The sequence below is a fragment of the Oxyura jamaicensis genome, chromosome 6 (assembly GCF_011077185.1).
Source record: "Oxyura jamaicensis isolate SHBP4307 breed ruddy duck chromosome 6, BPBGC_Ojam_1.0, whole genome shotgun sequence".
Lineage (NCBI taxonomy): Eukaryota > Metazoa > Chordata > Aves > Anseriformes > Anatidae > Oxyura > Oxyura jamaicensis.
This window is the reverse complement of record NC_048898.1, coordinates 21,652,762-21,671,450: the sequence shown is the minus strand read 5'-3', so window position 1 is coordinate 21,671,450 and position 18,689 is coordinate 21,652,762. Positions and strand designations below refer to the sequence as shown.

At 35.1% G+C, this 18,689-nt stretch overlaps 1 protein-coding gene across 3 annotated transcripts in view; it reads left to right on the top strand.

Annotated features, from left to right (window-relative positions):
* The window catches only part of ADGRA1 (adhesion G protein-coupled receptor A1), a 270,862-nt gene that overhangs the window by 81,570 nt on the left and 170,603 nt on the right, over window positions 1-18,689 (top strand). For 2 of the 3 annotated variants that reach the window (XM_035330799.1, XM_035330800.1), the window contains exons 3-4: window positions 14,332-14,403; window positions 17,504-17,575. In XM_035330799.1, coding sequence (XP_035186690.1) covers window positions 14,332-14,403; window positions 17,504-17,575 — 144 coding nt within the window. Of the gene's footprint in view, window positions 1-5,323; window positions 5,362-14,331; window positions 14,404-17,503; window positions 17,576-18,689 lie in introns of those variants that run through there. The other variant, XM_035330801.1, reaches the window with a different exon arrangement.

Here is an 18,689-nt window from a genome sequence, read left to right as displayed (position 1 = left end):
ATATTCTTCTTTTCCCATTAGGACAAGGAGCAACAGTTTTAAAGCAGCCTATGTTTCACTTTGATATGAATAGATAAATTGTCAAAGCTGCCAACAAGAATGCTTCCTTATTATGGGGTATATTGTAAGCAACACTGCATACACTGTTCTTGCTGGTAAACACAAACTGTGCACATTTAGTTGTGTAGCTCAGTTCTCATCCTTCAGCTGAATTTAATGAGCTACAACACTGTGATGAGATTTTGGAGAATTGGGTTAGTGTGTGCTGAGTGAGAGACAGATAGGGGATGACATATTTTCTGAGTTGCCCTTTCCCACCACTTATCAGCAGAAGGGAAGGGATAAGGATGGAATATATGCATAGTGCTTATTGTTCCACAGGAAGACACTGTTCTCCAGAATTAATTCTTTTTAAAATAGTCTAACTGGAAAAGGAAATGCAAAATCATATTTAGCTTTATGCCGCATGTCTTTTTTGAAATTTAGAAGAATGATTTGTTTTCAAAGTCTTGCCTGCAGCATTTCATAGGGATATTTCACTGTGCCATTGTTTCTTAGACATTTGAGCTGCAGTCCCGAGCACATACCTTAGTTCTACATATTGGAAGTGAGCGTGTGTCACATTAATTATGCTCTCAGCTCTGGTTTGCTACTACTGTCTTGTTTGGTTTTTGCTTACTGGTTTGAAGACAAAGTTGGTTCTGGTCCTGGCCTATTTTGAAGCCATCTGAAAACAGCTAAAAACAAGCTAAATCACAGCCAAATGGGTAGTAAATAATACATACAACCCTTAAACAGGAAAGTTAGCAGCTTGGTAGCTGAGGAACCCACTAAGGTTCTCACCAGTAGCAAGATATAGTGGAGTTAGGGGCTCTCAGCACTACTGTGCATAGAGCGCCGATATATAGCTTTTGAAGGGTAATTCTCATATATTCTTTGGAGACCTAATCTCTTCGTGCAGCGAATGGGTGTCTAAAAATGAGCATCCATCCTGCCATCATGCAAAGGGCCTAAAAAGATACTCGGTAGCTTACAAAAATACTGAGTCCTGACATTATTTTCTTCCTGTGTAACCCTAATAACTCAGGCTTCTAATGAAGCCTTTGTGGGACTGGGATTTGCAACCGAATACATCTGAAGTTGCTCCTTTTTATAGGCATAACTGACTCAATGTTTTCTTTTGAAACCTGGTCATAAGAGAAAGTAAAGGGCACTTGTGCTCTTTACCAGCCTGCTGGCTAGAGTATCTGCTTGGGAAGAGAAAGCCTCATGTTCAGCCTGAGAGCAGCATGCATTTGCTACCTCTGAGAGAAAGGCTTTAACTGGGATGTGGGTCTGGCTGAAGTGGAGTTTTGCCAATATGTAGTCGAGTGTTTAAAATTAATGGGACCAAGAAGAAGAGAACAGAAGCAGTCAAGTGCCAAGGGTATTTCATCAGCAAGGAGAAAATGGGTTTTGCTATAACCATTAATTTGATAATACACAGAAATAATGTTCTGGGGAACAGAGGCTTTTCTCTGCTTCTTCATCTCCTGTGCATCTTAAAGGTAGCTATGCCTCGCTTTTGGGCAAGGACTGCACTGAAATGATGTCTTCCATTTCCCGAGCTCTAATCACTAGGCTGTTGTAGAAAAGATGGATAGCAACACCATCTCATCCTTTTGTAGTGCTCTGGGATGCTGTGCTGTGTTTTGTGTCTGTGGCCATGCTGAGTACATCCCATTAACCTGGCTGGCCCTTAGTGTGTGCATGTCCCAACTGCAAATCCTAAAAAAAAGCTCTTATTTGAGACCAACTCCATCTCTGAGCATGGGGAAGTTGAAAAGTGAACTCTAAGGTATCTGTAGCAGCCATGCAGCCATGTGGGAGGTGAAGAGGGGGCTGTGACCTGCTCTCTGGGACTTAGTACCTATATTCCACTGCAGTTTGGCTTCAGATGGCCTAAGTGCTTTTTTGGACTTGGGCCAGTACTTTTACCATCATGCTTCTGGTGGCCAGTGTATATTACTCTTTCTGAGTTTGATATGCTTTGAGTATTTGAAAGTGTTCAGCATGATTTCAGTCATTCAAGACAATTGATGGAAGATAGAATTATCAGGTTCTGCTTCTTATTTCAGTAATGTTTGTACTGCAGTTTGTGTCTTACATGATTTGACTGGCTGTGTCCCTGAATTCTTTACTGATACTGCTGGTAAAAATATAAGAGATTTAAGTCTTAATATTGGCTAAGTAAAAATAACCTACAAAAGGAAGAATCAAGCCTCCAAAGAGCAACATATGCAATATTTATTGAGTTCTCTGGCAGCTGTTGCTAATCTGTTGAGCTATTTTCAGGCCTTTCTCAGGAAAAAAAAAATGAATTGGAAATTTGGTATCAAACTTTGGGGCATAAATAATGATTTGCTCCCTGATAAACCAGTTTCATGTTAGAACATCTACTACAGAGATTCATCTCTTGTTAAAAAGGTCAGATTCTGCTATTTCACAGACAGAATGAGCTTTAGTTAACAATTACATAAAATTACTTAATCAGCATGAATGACAGAGTTGTTGGTAGGGTTTCAGCCAAGAAGGTATGAGCTAGCTTGGAAAAATGGAAAGTTAAAAAAGGAAATGGTACTTTGAAACGGCATTGTTTTTCCTTTAATAAATCTCTCCTAAAGGAAGAAATATTGTAATGTTTTTCAATATGAAGAGAAACACAGCAGGGTCAGGTTTTGTTTTTTGATAAGAGAAGTAGTCACTGAGGAGAGGTGCTTTTGCAGAAGTCCAGTACAGGAGTGCGAATTGCATACTAAACTGTAAATATTTTTTCAATAACGAATATAATTTTGTAATTAAATCAACATAAATTAATAATAATCACAGTGCTTTCTAAGTTATCCACAGATGAATGTTTTTCTGTTGGTTATACTGTCTGTGACTTTGAAAAAATACTCATAGTCCAATTTAGGAAAGCCTCATCTGTGAAAGCTTCTCTTCATGAAGAGATGCAGGAGGTACTTTGAATATATGGTTTAAAATTACTTCATCAGTACTTAAATAATCATAGAAAATTGTATGTAGCATGTAATTGAAATACTTGGCAGAGTTCACCATACCAATATAGTTTACTGGTGCAAATGTTATCTTCATGCTCTCATATAAATGACTATATAAAGGCAAAAATGTCTTGTTTATAGTCCATTAATTATCCTCGTATCTAAACAGCTCATAGCAGGACTACAGAAAAGTTCACGATTATTCTGTTTCTGTTTAGTTAGAACGATACTTGCAAGTGATGGTCATAATCCACAATTCAATCATTTATTTTACTTCATAAAAATATTACAAAACTTTTTAAATTTTTGATTAAAAATCATAGTCTAGTCCTGTGATTTCTTTTGTGAATCAGTACTGGACTCAGTACTTTTTAAAAAGGCTAAACATACTGTGTGTATCTTTTCAAGTGTAAAATATAAAATGTTTCAATGTTGGTGGAACGAATTGAAGATTTATATTTTTATTATATATAATACAAAGGGAAATATTTTGATGGAAAAAAAAATCTTTACAATGATTACAACTGTTGCATGAAGACAAAATGTGCAGAACAAGACAAAACTGAGGAATGTCTGTTTGAAATTCAATGGATAGCAGTGTAAACGAAGGGAAATAGATTTAGGAAAATCACCACTGATTAAAATAGAGAAAGAGTGAGAGAGTTGTTTTAGACAACCATAAGTATGTCAAAAGGTCATCATTTTCACATAACCGCTGATGTCAAGAATGAAAAGAATCCTTCCCAGGTGATAAGTCTGTGCTAGGCACCTATACAATTAAATACCATACTAGTTCAGCTGTAACTCTATTAGACAATAATATTACAATAATATTGCTACTATTCTAGGGTAGCGATAATTTAGATATGTTTCTTAGATGGAACAGTTATTATTATGAAAAACTCTTTTTATGCACCTCTGAAAATGTGGGAGTATAAAAATGCCATTGTTCTGGGGGAGTTTTGCCTGGGCAATTGTTCTTGTGTCGTAATTTCAATAATGTGTAAATAATAATTTATTGCTTGTACAGTTGAACAAACTGTATTTGTATACAATCTTGTATACGAAGATTATATGTGCTATAGCACAGTCATGAATAGATTTATAAGGGCATTGCACAACAGAAAAATTACATGATGTGATCTATATAACATTCAGTGTTAGTAGTTAGAAATGACAGGAACATAAAGTAAACTAACTTATTAAGTTAGTTCATAGAGCTGTTTAAATAATGGATCGTATGTTCACTGTGGTGTTTTTTGTTGTTTTTGTTTGGTTTAAGTTTATGTAACAACTGAAGTTTAAATGTATTTCAGGAGTTCACTTAATTGAATTTATGAGTATCTAGGCTCCTGTTTCCCATTAGGACCACAAATAGTCCAGTTAGCCTGATGTGCAGTCAGCCATCTCAGCTGTATGATATACTCATCTGACGTTTTATATAGTGTTGTCATTAAGTTAACACATGATTTGTGTCAGATGCTGTCATCCTTAAAGAAGATGTCTCAAGCACAGATTTATAGATACATGTGTTAAAATAGCCACCATAAAGCACCTTTGCTGCCACCGAAGTTTCTTCCTGAAAACTTACAGCACTAGCAGCACTGAAACACATTAACTGTGTTTGTTTATTTGTAGGGAAATAGTTGTAGGATTTATCACATAAAGGCATGATTCTGGGCTTTAAAGTGAGATGTCTGCTGCTGATCAAGAAATATGTTTTTGTTCTCAGTATAGCGCATGTGCTATATTTTGAAATGCAATCCTTAATCCACTTCCAGAACTAACTGAAAACAAAATAACCTGTTAGCAAACCAGCATGGCACAGCTGGCTAGGCAGGGAGCAGAGAAATCTGATTGTGGCGTCCCAGAGCACCTGTCAGATTTTCTGCCCCTTTCATGCCTGGACAAGGTTTGAACAAATAAAATTAACTATTTGTGGGACAGAATATTGGGCCCCTGACCCAGTGCAGGAAGACTGTGGAAACAAGGCATTGTCTCTGAGGGACAGGGAAAGAGGTGATAAGAAGCATGTAGGAGAAGCGATGCCATGGAGGATGGTATAAAATAGCATGCTAGGAAAAGAAGTTTTATTATTATATGCAGTGAGAAGGATGGCAAAAAGGAATTGACATCTAACTGAGCAAACATATATCATCATTCAACAGTAATTATCACCAACAATATTCTATTTCTCCCTATCCATTTTTCTTGCTTCCTTTCCTGTGTCGTCCTTTTTTCTTCAGAGTAGTTGAAGAGGATAATCATTAGCCCTTGTTAGGAGAAGACAATTCTTTATGCCTTCTTATTGGCACACACGGTTGTTTTTTAACTTGTTTAAATTTCTCTTAATTTTTACCAAAGCCACAGTTTATGGCTTTTATATCAACAGAGACTTCTGGAGAAGGATTCCTAAACAAGTCTTTCACCAAGATTTAATTCCTCAGAGCTAAACTGTTTGTAGACAGTTCTCCTATATTATGCATTAAACAAAGTCTTATTTTACTATTGAACAGTTGTAAATTTTCAGGATTTCTGTGTAAGTCATGTTCCTTCTAACAATAGCTGAATTGGTCATTTTGTTTGAATGTTTTTCTTTGTTTGTCTGTTTGCTTGCCTTTTCTGGAAAAGGCTCCCTGATCTAGGTGGGATGTGTCTGGGCATTGCCCCAGTAGAGGGATTGCCCAGTAAGTAGGAATAGCTGTTTTGAGCATACTCGTTCCTGGAGGTGCCTATTGCAGAGTTCTCCCAGCTCCTCCAAGATTGTATACATAAACAGTGACTATGTTCTCTGTGATATTTTCATTTAAATTCTTACTCTACTAATGCAATTACATTATACATTAATAGTAAGCAGGCAGAAAGATGGAGTCTTTTCTTGACATTTTATAATTGAATCAACCTATTTTCTGAAGTTTTCTATTTCTGTGTTATCAGGTCATTACAATAAAAAACATTGTAGGAAAGATGCTCTTTATTTTATTGATTTACATGAGTAGTATCCTACCTTATTTTTAGCTCAATACTACTCTAAGCTGATATACAGGTCATCTGCAGGTACTTGTATTTCCTTTACTTATTTTAAGCCATGGAAGAAAATATGTCTCTGAAGTTCAAATTGAAATTCAGTGAAGAATTGCTTATGTTCTTTCAAGTCTATATTGGTTCAGGAACAGAAAGAGATAATCAAACTTTTCCTCTAAAAACAAAACAAAGCCAAAATTCCTCCATGATAAAATAGTTTGTATATTTTATTGTTCCCTTAGCTTCCAAACCACATTTTCATTATACTAAATTATCAGAGTAAAAATGCACATCTTCCTAAATAAAATGAATTCAAATGCATTTCTGAAAATACTGAATAATTTTCCAATATGTAATTTTTAAAAGTGCAATTGTGCTGTTAAGCAGTGAGTCCACAGTTTGAAATTTGACCTGAGAACATTGAATACACATTGCTGGAAATTTGCGAATAAATGCAGCCATTGAACATGAAATAACAATTCCTCCACTGGAGTTTAAACCTGTCCCAGCAGAAAGTACTTTTTACCTTTTCATTCACTTTCTCAGTATCTGTTTTACATTGCATTTGGTCTACGCAGTTCATTTAAAGAAAGAAAAAAAGGAAAAACTGTTGAGAATACTTTTCTTTCCCACTTATTTACATTCTTAGCAAACACTTTTCTCACAGGTTGGTATTCTACTCAGAAATTATTTTCTTCTCTCTGTCTGCCAATAGTTAGCCGACACTGAACTGCCTTCTAGGCATGAACATGCAGAGGAGTCCCAGTGGGTGTGGAAATTAAGGAAGCCTCTGGCTCTTTTCAGCCACCAAAGGAGATGTGCTTCTCACATCTCCACAGAGCTGGCTGGGCTCTGCAGCCTGCTGGGCTTCTCCCGCGCTGGCTGTGGCAAGCAGATACAGGAGGGGACAGTGTGGTGGAGAGGTGGAGAAGACTGCTGAAAGCAGTGCTACACCAGATGCTGACAAAGCTTTTAAAATTGTCCCAGGGATGTAGTTATGAACAGGCACAAGCTTTCCTATCGTAATCAATGTCATGCCAAATCTGCATGACAGGTTATATTTGTCAGCACTCAGGGATTTTCTGCTGGCCCCACAGAGCTGCCTGCAACACGGTGGAGACTGAACTCACTTTTTGTGCCTACTTCCCTTGGCAACTATTCCTTCTGACCTTCCAGTCTGGCTTTAGTCCTGTGGAACTAGCTCACAGTCCACATATCTCTGGTTCTTGTGTTTTCCAGGAAAAGGAAAAATATATACAAACAGTTGTATATGTTGGGAATTTGAATATTGATCTGAATTTGCTCTGCTTGGAAACAGATGGGGGAAAACAATCTGGAAATCTTAAATGATTTTTTTTTTGTTAGAAATTGCATTTCATTTTGAATTATCAGTAACAAAATATTAAACTAAATGTACTTGACAAAATTCTTTGCATCCTCATCCCAGATTCTGATATATTTAGAATGAAACTAGGGTTTATACTAGATAAATTAATCCTTTAAAATGTAGTTTTCAAATATCTACATATAGAAAAATATATAAACAAAAAATTTACACTGACAATCTATCCTGCTTTACTATGCCTTTTACTTACTTTTCCATCTTTGACGTACTGCTCCCTTGGTTTGAATGCTCTCAGCTTTATATTCTTGCTCTGTGGTTATTAAAATGAAATACATAATAACATTCTGTGGGCCACTTTGAGCAAGAAAACTGCTGTGAAGTCTATATCTCTGCTTTGTTTCAGCTGCCATTATTGACATTTTGTTTAACATTTTTAGGCTTGTTCCTAAATAACGAGTAAATGCCAAATTACCACAGCACATTTGATGTGAATGAGTCATCATCATTAAATTAAAAAAAAAAAAAAAAGTTATGACTGTTCAGTTGCTCTGTATGTCATTGTTGCCATCCTAAGGGACTGGTCTGAAATTTCCAGTAATTCACTATTCACTAGTACCTTGAGCAGCCAGCAGTTTTGTTGCTGGTGTTGTTGTCCAGTCCTTAGGGAGTATTGTTCTAGGTAATCCAACCAGTAATGGCTTGGATTAAAAAAGAAAATTGAGGATACATCATCAAGGAGGGTATTACCTCGTTAAACAAACAAAATACTTGTATCTTGAAACAACTGCAACACAACCATATTTTTTTCAGATTCTGGAAAGTAGATTAAAATCCACTGTCTTCATAAAGACAGAACAAAACAAAACAAAACAAAAACAGCAAACAAAACAAGAGCTCTGGACTTCTGTAGGAGCATTGTGTGCTTTAGTTTTTGATGGTGATACCTGCCTGTTTCTTGGTCTGCATTGTAATACCAACAATGCAGTTGCCAACAATGGAGATGAAAATAATTTTTGATAATATCCAGGCTGTCAGAGTGTCACTATTGTGACTGAAGGGTATGTGCTAAATGTGGTCTTTCATCATTGGCTGTGCCTCTTTCCCACCACCGTGATCATAATGATGTTTTAAAAGAGACTCTTTTGTGTCCTGGGTCTGCATTCATTTCTTGGGCAAAAGTACCATTTAGTTTAGCTGGAGTATTTAGCATGAGAAAGAAGTGGAAGATGTGACCTTATATTTTTGCTGTTGTTGTTTCATAGTAGTATGCAAAATGTGGAAAGTCAGTCATATTTCATTGGTATTTGGCATCTGCTCAACAACTGATTGCTCTTCTCAGAGCTTTTTTGGAAAGTTTGCAGCACCATAATGACAGCTTTCTAAACACAGATGTCCTCTTGGTACAACCTATAATTTTTTATGAAAGATGTATCGATGTCAGGAATTTGAACGAAGTACTGGAATTAGTTGAACATTCTTGTTATGAATATGTATTGAAAATATCTACAGTATATATATATATTGTAAGTTGGGGGAAGAGCTTGCAGTGTCTGAAGGCATAGACTATGGTACAAAATGGTTAAGCTATCAGGATGCGATATAAGAAAAAAATGTTTCTTTTGTAAATGCACTGAATATGTTTTAATATTTTTCCCACTATATGTTGTATAAGTGCAGACCGTGAACTTGAAGCATCAAGAATCTCAAGAACACATTAAGATAATCAGGGATTTGGCTACAGAAGATGTCTGATAGCTGAGAGGCCAGGAGTAGCTATGAAATGTTCCTGTAAAGCCCCTTTAGTAGCCTCTTCCTCTTGTTTCACCTACATCTCAGCTAAGCCATCAGGAAGTGAGTATTTCAAACACAGATTTCCCCTCCTTAATCAGTTGCTTTTGTTGAGGTAATTCCTCTTAAATGTCGTTAGTAAGTAAAAGTCAGTTCAAAGATTAATGCGTAAGATGATAAACTCCCAGCAGCTTGTGATCGTAGTAGTAAAAGACTTACGATATTGTTAGTAAAAGAATTCTCAGTACTTTTACCTGTGGGGGCATTATTTGCATATACATACAAATTATCTACATACATGTAGGAAGACAGGGCCTAATGGTTAGTATAATATTTGTAAGTTCAGACTTGAAGAGAAAAGGAAACTCTCCTTTATTAACTTAATATAACCATTGAGATTTTTAATAATGATAACAAGGTCCATTCTGTGTTCTTTTTCTAGTCAAGTTTAGGTGAGATCAGGGTACCATACAGAAAATACCTCTGGCAACTAAGAAAATTAGGGGGAATATACTTCAATATTGTAGGTTTTTTTTTTGTTGTTGTTTGTTTGTTTGTTTGTTTGTTTCTGTAGCTGTGCAGCCTTGATATAAATATTGCAGTTGTTTTGACTATAGCTAACTTCATGTAGCTTCCATCTATCTGTAATTGTAAAAGGCACTTGGTTTTGATTTATTTTCAGGTCACGCCACTAGATTTTGGGTCATGCCACACCACTAATAACACGTCATTCAGATTCAGAATAGATACTTTTAAGTTAGAACGCTCCATCAGAAATGATGTAAAACCGTAACTGTTAGTTATAAAAGCTTTCTTTTTAGGCTTTAACTGGGTCATACTGTGATGATTCAATGTTATGATACTGGGGTTCTTTCTTTTTTCTTTTACTTTTGGTTGACAATAAAATCACTTGCATGGAATGTACGCATGTGTGCCTGTGTGTGGCCCAGACTGGGCTGCTGCTTGGCATGCCTTGGATCATGACGTTTTGCCAAACCTCAGCAGTAGCTCTTGGGGAAAAAATGTAAACATTCAACCAAATTTACCCTGGTTGCTTTATTTAGCTAAGTGAAATTTGATACTCATTGCTTCAACGCAACAAATTATTTCCTAAATTAGAAAATATAAGATGGTAATTATAATATGTTAATAAAAGTAATTATGTAAAAAATTTAAGTGAGAGGAAAGAAAAACCTTCTCCTAATGTAGAAATAAGTAGAGTAAGTAACAGTTGTGAACATTTTATTTATATATTTTAGTCACATTTTAGTCCTCTAAGGATGACAAGGAAAGAAACACCTATTTTGTTAGGCCAGAAGTATATGGAAACGTTATAGAATAATACTAATTACTAAGAAAGTGCCAAGATTGCAGGTACACAATTACTACACCTGTAATCATCTACAATTTTCTGAGAATATCCTTAGAGATATCTTAGAATACCCTCTTTTTGGAATGACCTAGGTAATTTAAGTGTAATTTCCAAAATATGGAGTCCAGCTGTCCTTGTTTGGGACAGTGCAACTGATGAACACCTTTCCTTGAAATAGTCTTGCTTCTACTAACATTAAATGATACATTTTTATTCCTGTAGAAGATAGTTTAAGATTAGGCTGTTTTTTCCTTTGCGGTTACAGTTATGGAGAAACAGAGCAGAGTTTCCATAAACTGGAACATAGAACAATTCAGTAAATGGAAGACCTTTTGTCTATGTGGTTGTTTTGACTGGCATTAAAACTTACCTGCCAACAGTCTGCCACTTGTACTGATTCCTTTATGTTTGTTGTGTGTTTTTGACCGTGTTGGCTATAAGAGATCTAATTCACTCCATCTAATTACAGCTTGCAGAGCATTTAGATGAGCTAGCGGTTAATAGACAATGTGTGTAATTGCTGTAAAGACTAAAATTGTCAGTTTCCCCTGCCTGAAATGTGGATATTTACTCTGAACTATGCCTCTAAGTAGTTTTTCAGATGGATCCCAGTGTGAAGCATGAAATAAAGTAGCACAGATCCAAAAGGTCTATGGTATCAGGCTGTTGTCATTTTTTTTGTTTTGTTTTATTTTGGTTTGTTTGTATTTTGAGTTCCAAGAATACAGAAGTTCAGATAATGAGAACAGTGTCCTTTCCTTCTTTTCCATGTGGCTCTTTTCTACAAACCAAAGAAGTATTTTTGACTTCTCTGACCTGCTTTAGCATACTGCATAAGGAAAAGGGTCTGTATTTCATTTTTGAGGATATTGTCAGTAGGGCTGCCTAGAGAAGGCTAAGCATTGATGTTTGGTCTGAACAGGATGAGAGTAGACCAGATGATTCAGTATGAATATTTGAAGATTTGTTAAAAAAAAAAAAAAAAAAAAAAAAAACTGTTTTGGCTCACACAGTGAATAATCCTAAATCATCAAAGGAAAATACACTCACATACACTCACATCAATAAAAACTTGTCTTTGCAAGCTGATTGGACTCTGTATGGAGAAGAGACTGCAAAAGTTTTGTACAAGCCTTTTGTTTAGGAGCAGGTGTGAAAAATTCTGAGTTAGATGTTTGAAGGAATGATCACAATTTGTAGACCATATAAAATCAGAAGGAAGATAATTTAGTAGCTGCTGCTGGTACAAAGGAGCCAACAGGAAAATGACCGCAACATCAAAACAACAACAAAACCCAAAGTTTCTTCAATGTTTAGAGTGTTTTTGTGATAACAAAACTGTGTTTCACTTCTGATTAAATCAGCAACTGTCACTTTCATCCAAATCCAGCGGGAGGAGACAAAGCAAGAAAGAAAACTGCTTTGCCTGGATTAGGGAGTAGGGCAGAGTGGATGACAGGAGGATGGCTGTGGTCCCTCTTTCCACTCTGTTGTCTGTGGGGTGGTTGTGGTCTTTGCCAGACTATTCATAAGAACCAGTGCAAGCACTAGGCTTGTCATCTGTGCTGTTGCCGTTGTGTACTTATTGATTTCCAGGAGAAAGAAAAGAGCTTGGACCTATGTGTCAAATTGTCATAGAGTGTGCAGCTCACCATCAAGGTCCTTCCTAAGCATTTGCTCCTTTCACATTTATCTGTGCCCTGAACAGCTGATTTCCTTTTCCTTTCCCCTCCCAAGTGCCATCTTTTCTGTCGCTGCATCTGGCTCATAGTGTTCTTTGCTTGACACTCTGGGAAATTTTATGGGATTTTTCCCAGCCCCACTAGTAACAGGGAAAAGGAAACACTTCTGGGTTTTCTGCTTTCTACTGGCTTAGTATCCAGTGTTGTTGTGGCTCATGTAAATAGTGCTTACCTATGCTATGTACTGCATATACTTAAAATATGTATACATTTGTAGATATATATGTATATATGCACATGTTCATGCATCATTATTTGTTACATCAGTATTTGAAAAGTGTAATATTGCATTTTTAATATTTTCTTACAACATTCATTGTACTTGTGTTCATATTAGCATATTTTATTGGCATTGCGTAATTAATGAATAACGATTTATTAATAAAAACAGCAACTGAAATAGAAGGAATTTTGGAATATCAAACAAGCTAAGATAATTAAAACATCAAGGTAAAAACAGTAAGAAACAACCACTGTTTTTAGGAGAGGCATGGCTATAAAGTTTCCTAAATTGTTTTGTAGCTTTATGAATTCTTGTTACTTCATTTTAAGTACTTAATCACAGACACTGTTAATAAGTAAACATGTATGGTCTGCAGTGCTTATGTTTTAGAAAGACTCAAAGCACAACATATTGTTCCATTTAAGTTTTAAATATTTAGCTGATCAGATGCAGCACATACTCGATTTCTGTCAGCTGTGCTTTTTGATGGCCCTGCATTTCTTACAGGCAAGACAGAACTTGTACATAAGTAATCTGAATGCCTTTTCACCTTCTTAAGGGGTTTGAGTTTTACATGATTCAAGCCGAAAGCTGAATTTGACCTTTAAGAGTCTGAGATCTCTCCTAGAGACATATCACTCATCAGCATCACCACTAAAACAAAATGGATCTGATGCAGAAGTTTTTGAACTATATTCAAAATTGCAAAAATGATAATATATATATATATATTATTAGGAACTAATTGGACTTTCAAATTAAAATTTATCTTAGTGTAAGCTAAATATTTGTGATAAAATCTTGCCCTATTGAGTGTAATCACACCTAGTGGAACCACAATTTCACCCAGTGTGCATTTTATTTGCAATAAAGTAAATATTCATAAATAAGGTGACTCATACAGCTGCTGATACATCCATCCTTTGGCAGTCACGCAGTTGCTGATATGTGCTGTAATATGCTGGAAGTGGCCAGTCAGAGAAACAACACTGATATTATTGCACACCAGTCATTCCCTATGAATTGTAAATTGTCAGAAGATGAACACTGACTCTATAAGAATTTACAGTGTTCATCTCCTAGGCCTGTTTATCTAATTGCACTGAAGGCATTTCCTCAGAGTTCACATCATGAAAAGTCTTGAGACAATTCAGTAGTAAATCTCTGCGGGGACTGAATTGAGAGCAGTGTCATGGCCCCAAGCACTGTGCCAAGAGCAGATGAGATTGCTAATGCCAGTGAAATATTCTTTATCTGCACAACAACTGATCCTCTGGATTGTCACCAAGTACAAAATGAAGCACCTATCTGCCAAATATGAGAAACTGCTTGTATTTCAGGACAGAAAGTTGACCTATCTGTTTATGTCTCATGTGCCAGCTGCTTTGCCTACATTAGGTGAAAATGTGAAATTTATTAAGTGTTAAGTGCATAGCACAATGAGTAAGCAAACTAAAAGTCCCTTGTTTTGCCGACTATTTTATTCACTCATTGATTAAAACATTTTTCCCTTGGGCAAGAGTGGCTGGTAAGCTTGTTTTGAAAATTACAAATAGGAGAATAATTAAAAACACATTTTTTAGCACCTAATCTTTACTTATTTAGAAAAAATATGTTTTCATAAACTGCAAATGATGTAATGCTTTTGGTGTTATTATTTCAAGTTTTTTTTTTTTTTTTTTTTTTTTAATGAAAGACAAAGGTTAGAACTGCATTACATTTCTCACTTGGTATGTACAGCAGTAGTAAAGTAGGTAAAGTGATAATTAATTGCTCCTCCTATTTTGTCTTTCTAGAGATCTGAAGAATAATTTGATTAGCACAATTGAGCCAGGGGCCTTCAATGGACTTTCAGAGCTGAAGCGCCTGTAAGTATTAATTCCATTTGAATTATTCTGAAAGTTGCATTTGTATCAACATTTCTATCCTTGGGCAACTCAAATATGCCAACAAGCATATTAATAACATAAGGACGCTGGCTGTAGAATAGTTTTTACATTATGTATTTACATATGTAGAATACTTTTTACATTAACCATGGTTTTTTTTCTTCTTTCCCTTCTTTTTTCCCCCTTTTTCCCCATTTAAATATGCTTTCTCTTCAAAAAATATCGTAAAGAGTACATCTATAAACAAACCTAATTAGCAGAATTAAAACAAACCTTTTTTTTAGTAGAGGTGAGAAGAACCCACTTTTTTATAGTTTTCCAAATGACTGCATGCAAATGGCCATGTACTTGCTAAGCAGGCTGGCAGTACATGCCAGAGGTCTGCCTAGCCATCATGTCTCACGTATGAAGAGATCTGTGAGAAAACATTATTTTAGAGGAATGCTAAGATTTAAATGAGGAGTAGTGCAAATCTACAGAAAAACAGATTTACGGATCATTCTGCTTTTTTGCTCTGAGGTTAAATTCTTGAATTACGTGATGTAAATAAAAGATTTCCAGCTCTGATCACACACCTAGCAGTGAGTTTTAGCGTTTGATTACGAAGACATGATGCATATGAAGTCAGACTGTATGCTTTTTTTTTTTTTTTTTAATGCCATCAAAAAGATAAAGTTGAAACTTTCTTGCTGACTCTGTACATAGGGATAACAACAAAATGAAGTGATCAAAATGAGCTCTAATTATTGCTTTGGCCGTATACTCTAATAACACAACCCTGACCTCTGGTGGGAAAATCGTGAAACCTGTACAAGTCCTGGGTTGCACATTTGAAGACTGCACAGGTGAAGCCTTAGGTCAGCTACCGAAGTTCAAGAAGGTGAAGTCATTGGGCTTTGGGAAAAGTGAGATTAAATTTCTCTTCAGCAAACAAGGAATGGCTATGTTGTGATGTCTCATGCTAAATCTAAAAAGAAAAAGCAAAATAACAACAACAACTACAAAAAAAACACAACATTGTTTCTGGTATGAGCAAGTAACACTGGGAGCAGCTGAGAGACAGTGAGTTACTTAATTAGTAGATTGTTGCATTTCATAAAAATCGCTATAGTTTCATGGTTAAATAAAAAAATCTGCACTCCATTGTGCAGAGTAGCAGACAATTGAGCAAAAGCAATAAACAGTGTAAACTCTTGCTGAATGCTGAATACAATCATTATGACTGTACTTTACATTCATATCCTCTAATTTCACATATAAAATATAAATGATTCCTTGAAAAGTAAAATTTGATGTAAAATGGGCAATTGCAGGAGATACAACTATGGCAAGTCAGGCAGATAAACTGCATGCTGTCAACATCAAAATATTCTCTGTGAATAATTTGGAGAACTCTTATATTTCAATGAAAAACTGAATTATTTCAAGGGTTTACGTAAAAAGGTACACACAAAATTAATGAAAATTGAAAATTTATGAAGCACTAGAATTACAACACTTGGTTATTCAACAGGGGAGAGTTTTGGTTTCTCTAGCATCAATTTTACAAGTCAACATTATTAAGTTGAATGTCTTTCTCCTGAAAAGGAACACCAGTTTTGTACATTATGAATTGAATTATACCTAATATAATACGTATTATCCTGCTGGAAGCACTCTTTTTTTCTTTAAAAAGCAGGTTTTACAATATAGAGACTTCAGTCACGTACATGTTGCTGTGAAAATAACACTGAAAAAGGCTTTGAGAAGAGGATATGTACATAGCCTTTTGCTTTGTTAAAAATACTATTTTGCTGTGTCACGTGTTGAGAAATATGTACTTGTTTTGATTAGTGTAGGTGAAATTTACTCTTCCTACCCAAAATATGCTGCACACTGTGATGCATTTTCTTCTGTATGTGTTCAAACTTTGCTTAGGCCAAAATAAAGCATTACCCAACTGAGAATTCTGGGTGGGTTCTTGTTTACTGTTTACCTCTTCTAATAGAAAGATAAATATGAATATATATGTGTTTGCCTTAAGTGCATGTTTAGGTCTTCTATGTAGCTTTCATTAGGAAAATTTAAAGAATAACTGCTAATATGCAATTAATGCACTATATTGTTATCCAGATTATTTTCTTCAGCTGTTGTCTACTTAATGTCCCTGATTAGCATTTAAGAAATATTTCCATTCTAATGCAATGTTTCATCATTTAATTGCACAACAGTGTGCTCTTTGTCTGATGGTAGAAGCCTTTGTAGTGAATTCTGAAGAAATTGCCGTTTCATTCTAGCTGATTGTATGTCTCCATGAAAGCACCAACTGGATTTATCTTTATTCTCCTGTTTTGATTTTTGTGTTCTCATGTAGCAATAGAAAAATAGGGAATCTGCACAATGCAACAAAGGACTTAGAAGACTACCACTGGTTCTTTAACAAAAATATATTCAGAATGTTCAGATAAATTTTAACATTTTTAAAGATATATAATCACTTAAAATCCTTACATAACAGAAGTTATATAAAAACAATACTTCATAAGAAGGAATGCTAGAGTCAAAGTTGAATATCAAGCATTTGAAAATTAAACGTTATTTCAGAATACTCCAAGGGCAATATTTCCATTGTTATCACAACGTGATATAATTGCCCCCTGGTTTATGTGATTTCTTAGCAAGAAATGATGCTGTCTATAATTTGAGGCATTAGTAAACAGTAAAAATGTCAATCTTGGTTGAATGTTGCATACAATAAAATGCAGAATACATAACATTTATCATTGGTAAACAAACAAGTGCAAGTAAATTTGATAAGGAAAATTCTTTATTTTGAAGATTATTTATTTATTTGTTACATAAAATCACATTTTAATGCAATTAGTATAAATTGGAGTATGGTATGTTTAATTGTGGAATATTGCTTAATAACATTTATTTAAAGTTGTGAAAGCTATTTAACTCAATTATACTACTGAAAAAGGTTTTACTTCTCACTTGTCTCTCTAATTCCTTAGGCTCTATGTGGTTATGTGGATATATATACAAATAACACAGAACTAATGTTTCACCATTATTATTATTATTTTTTTTATTTCAGGGATCTCTCAAATAATAGAATTGGTTGCCTAACACCAGAAATGTTTGTTGGACTTAACAGTCTTCATAAGTTGTGAGTATAATACCATTCTTGTTTTAAACAGAAGTCCATACTGTTACATGGCTTACCTGAGTACAGTTGGCAATAAACTTTCATTATATCAAAATTAATTTCATAAAGTCTTCCTATAAAAACAAAGAGTCTCTACTGAGCCCATGATTGCAATTACTTGATATTTTGAGGTTGCTATTTCTATTTGTAAATGTAAATCTATCAGAACTCCAATGAATTAAATTGAACATATTTCATTTTCACATTGTAAAGAGACTGAATGTGACATTTGTGTTTGCATGTCTTGGAAACAAATAAAGGTCAAACATAAAAATGATAATTCACAAAGTTGAGACTTACACTGATTAGAAAATGGATACATTGCTCTTTCTATCCATTAAAGATCAATTAGAATTTTATATATATATTTTTGTTCCTAACTTAAAAAGTATTACAGACGAGTGTAAGTAAACAGAAAAAAAAAAAAGTGTAAAGTATCAATTAAATCTGGAACATCAGGATAGTTCTGATTGCTTCAGAAATATCAAATTTAGACTGTCCATTTAAGGTATTGTATTTTTTGTCACGGTGCTTTCTAAGTCACTAGTCTATCACATACAACTGCACCAGAACATGCAATCAATTTGCATATCCATAAGCATGTCAGAGAACACGTGTGATCAATAGATTTTCAGGCTATTATAGAAGGAGCAATCAGAAAAAATAAGATTATGATAATACCCAGGATGTTCAGTTTTAGAGAGAGTCAGATGACTTGGAGGAAGGGATAAAATGTGCAATGGCCAAGTTGGACAATGCCATGTCCTCAGTACATCTGCTCAATACTTAGTATCACTTAAAAAAAATAATAATAATTAGGCCGTATTATTAAAGGACGTGAGAACAAATCAGAGAACATGCATTCTACTACACAAAAGCCAAGAACCTACATTTTGAATAACATGGGCAATTCCAGTATGCTCAGCTCAAAAAGATGACCAAAACTACAAAAGGTTCATAGAAAAAAAAAAAAATGGTGACAGCTGTGGCACAGTACAGGGAAGTACTAGGAATAAATAAGTTGGTTGCAAATTTCCTGGATGGGAAAAGGAAAACTGAGAGGAAAAGAAGTATG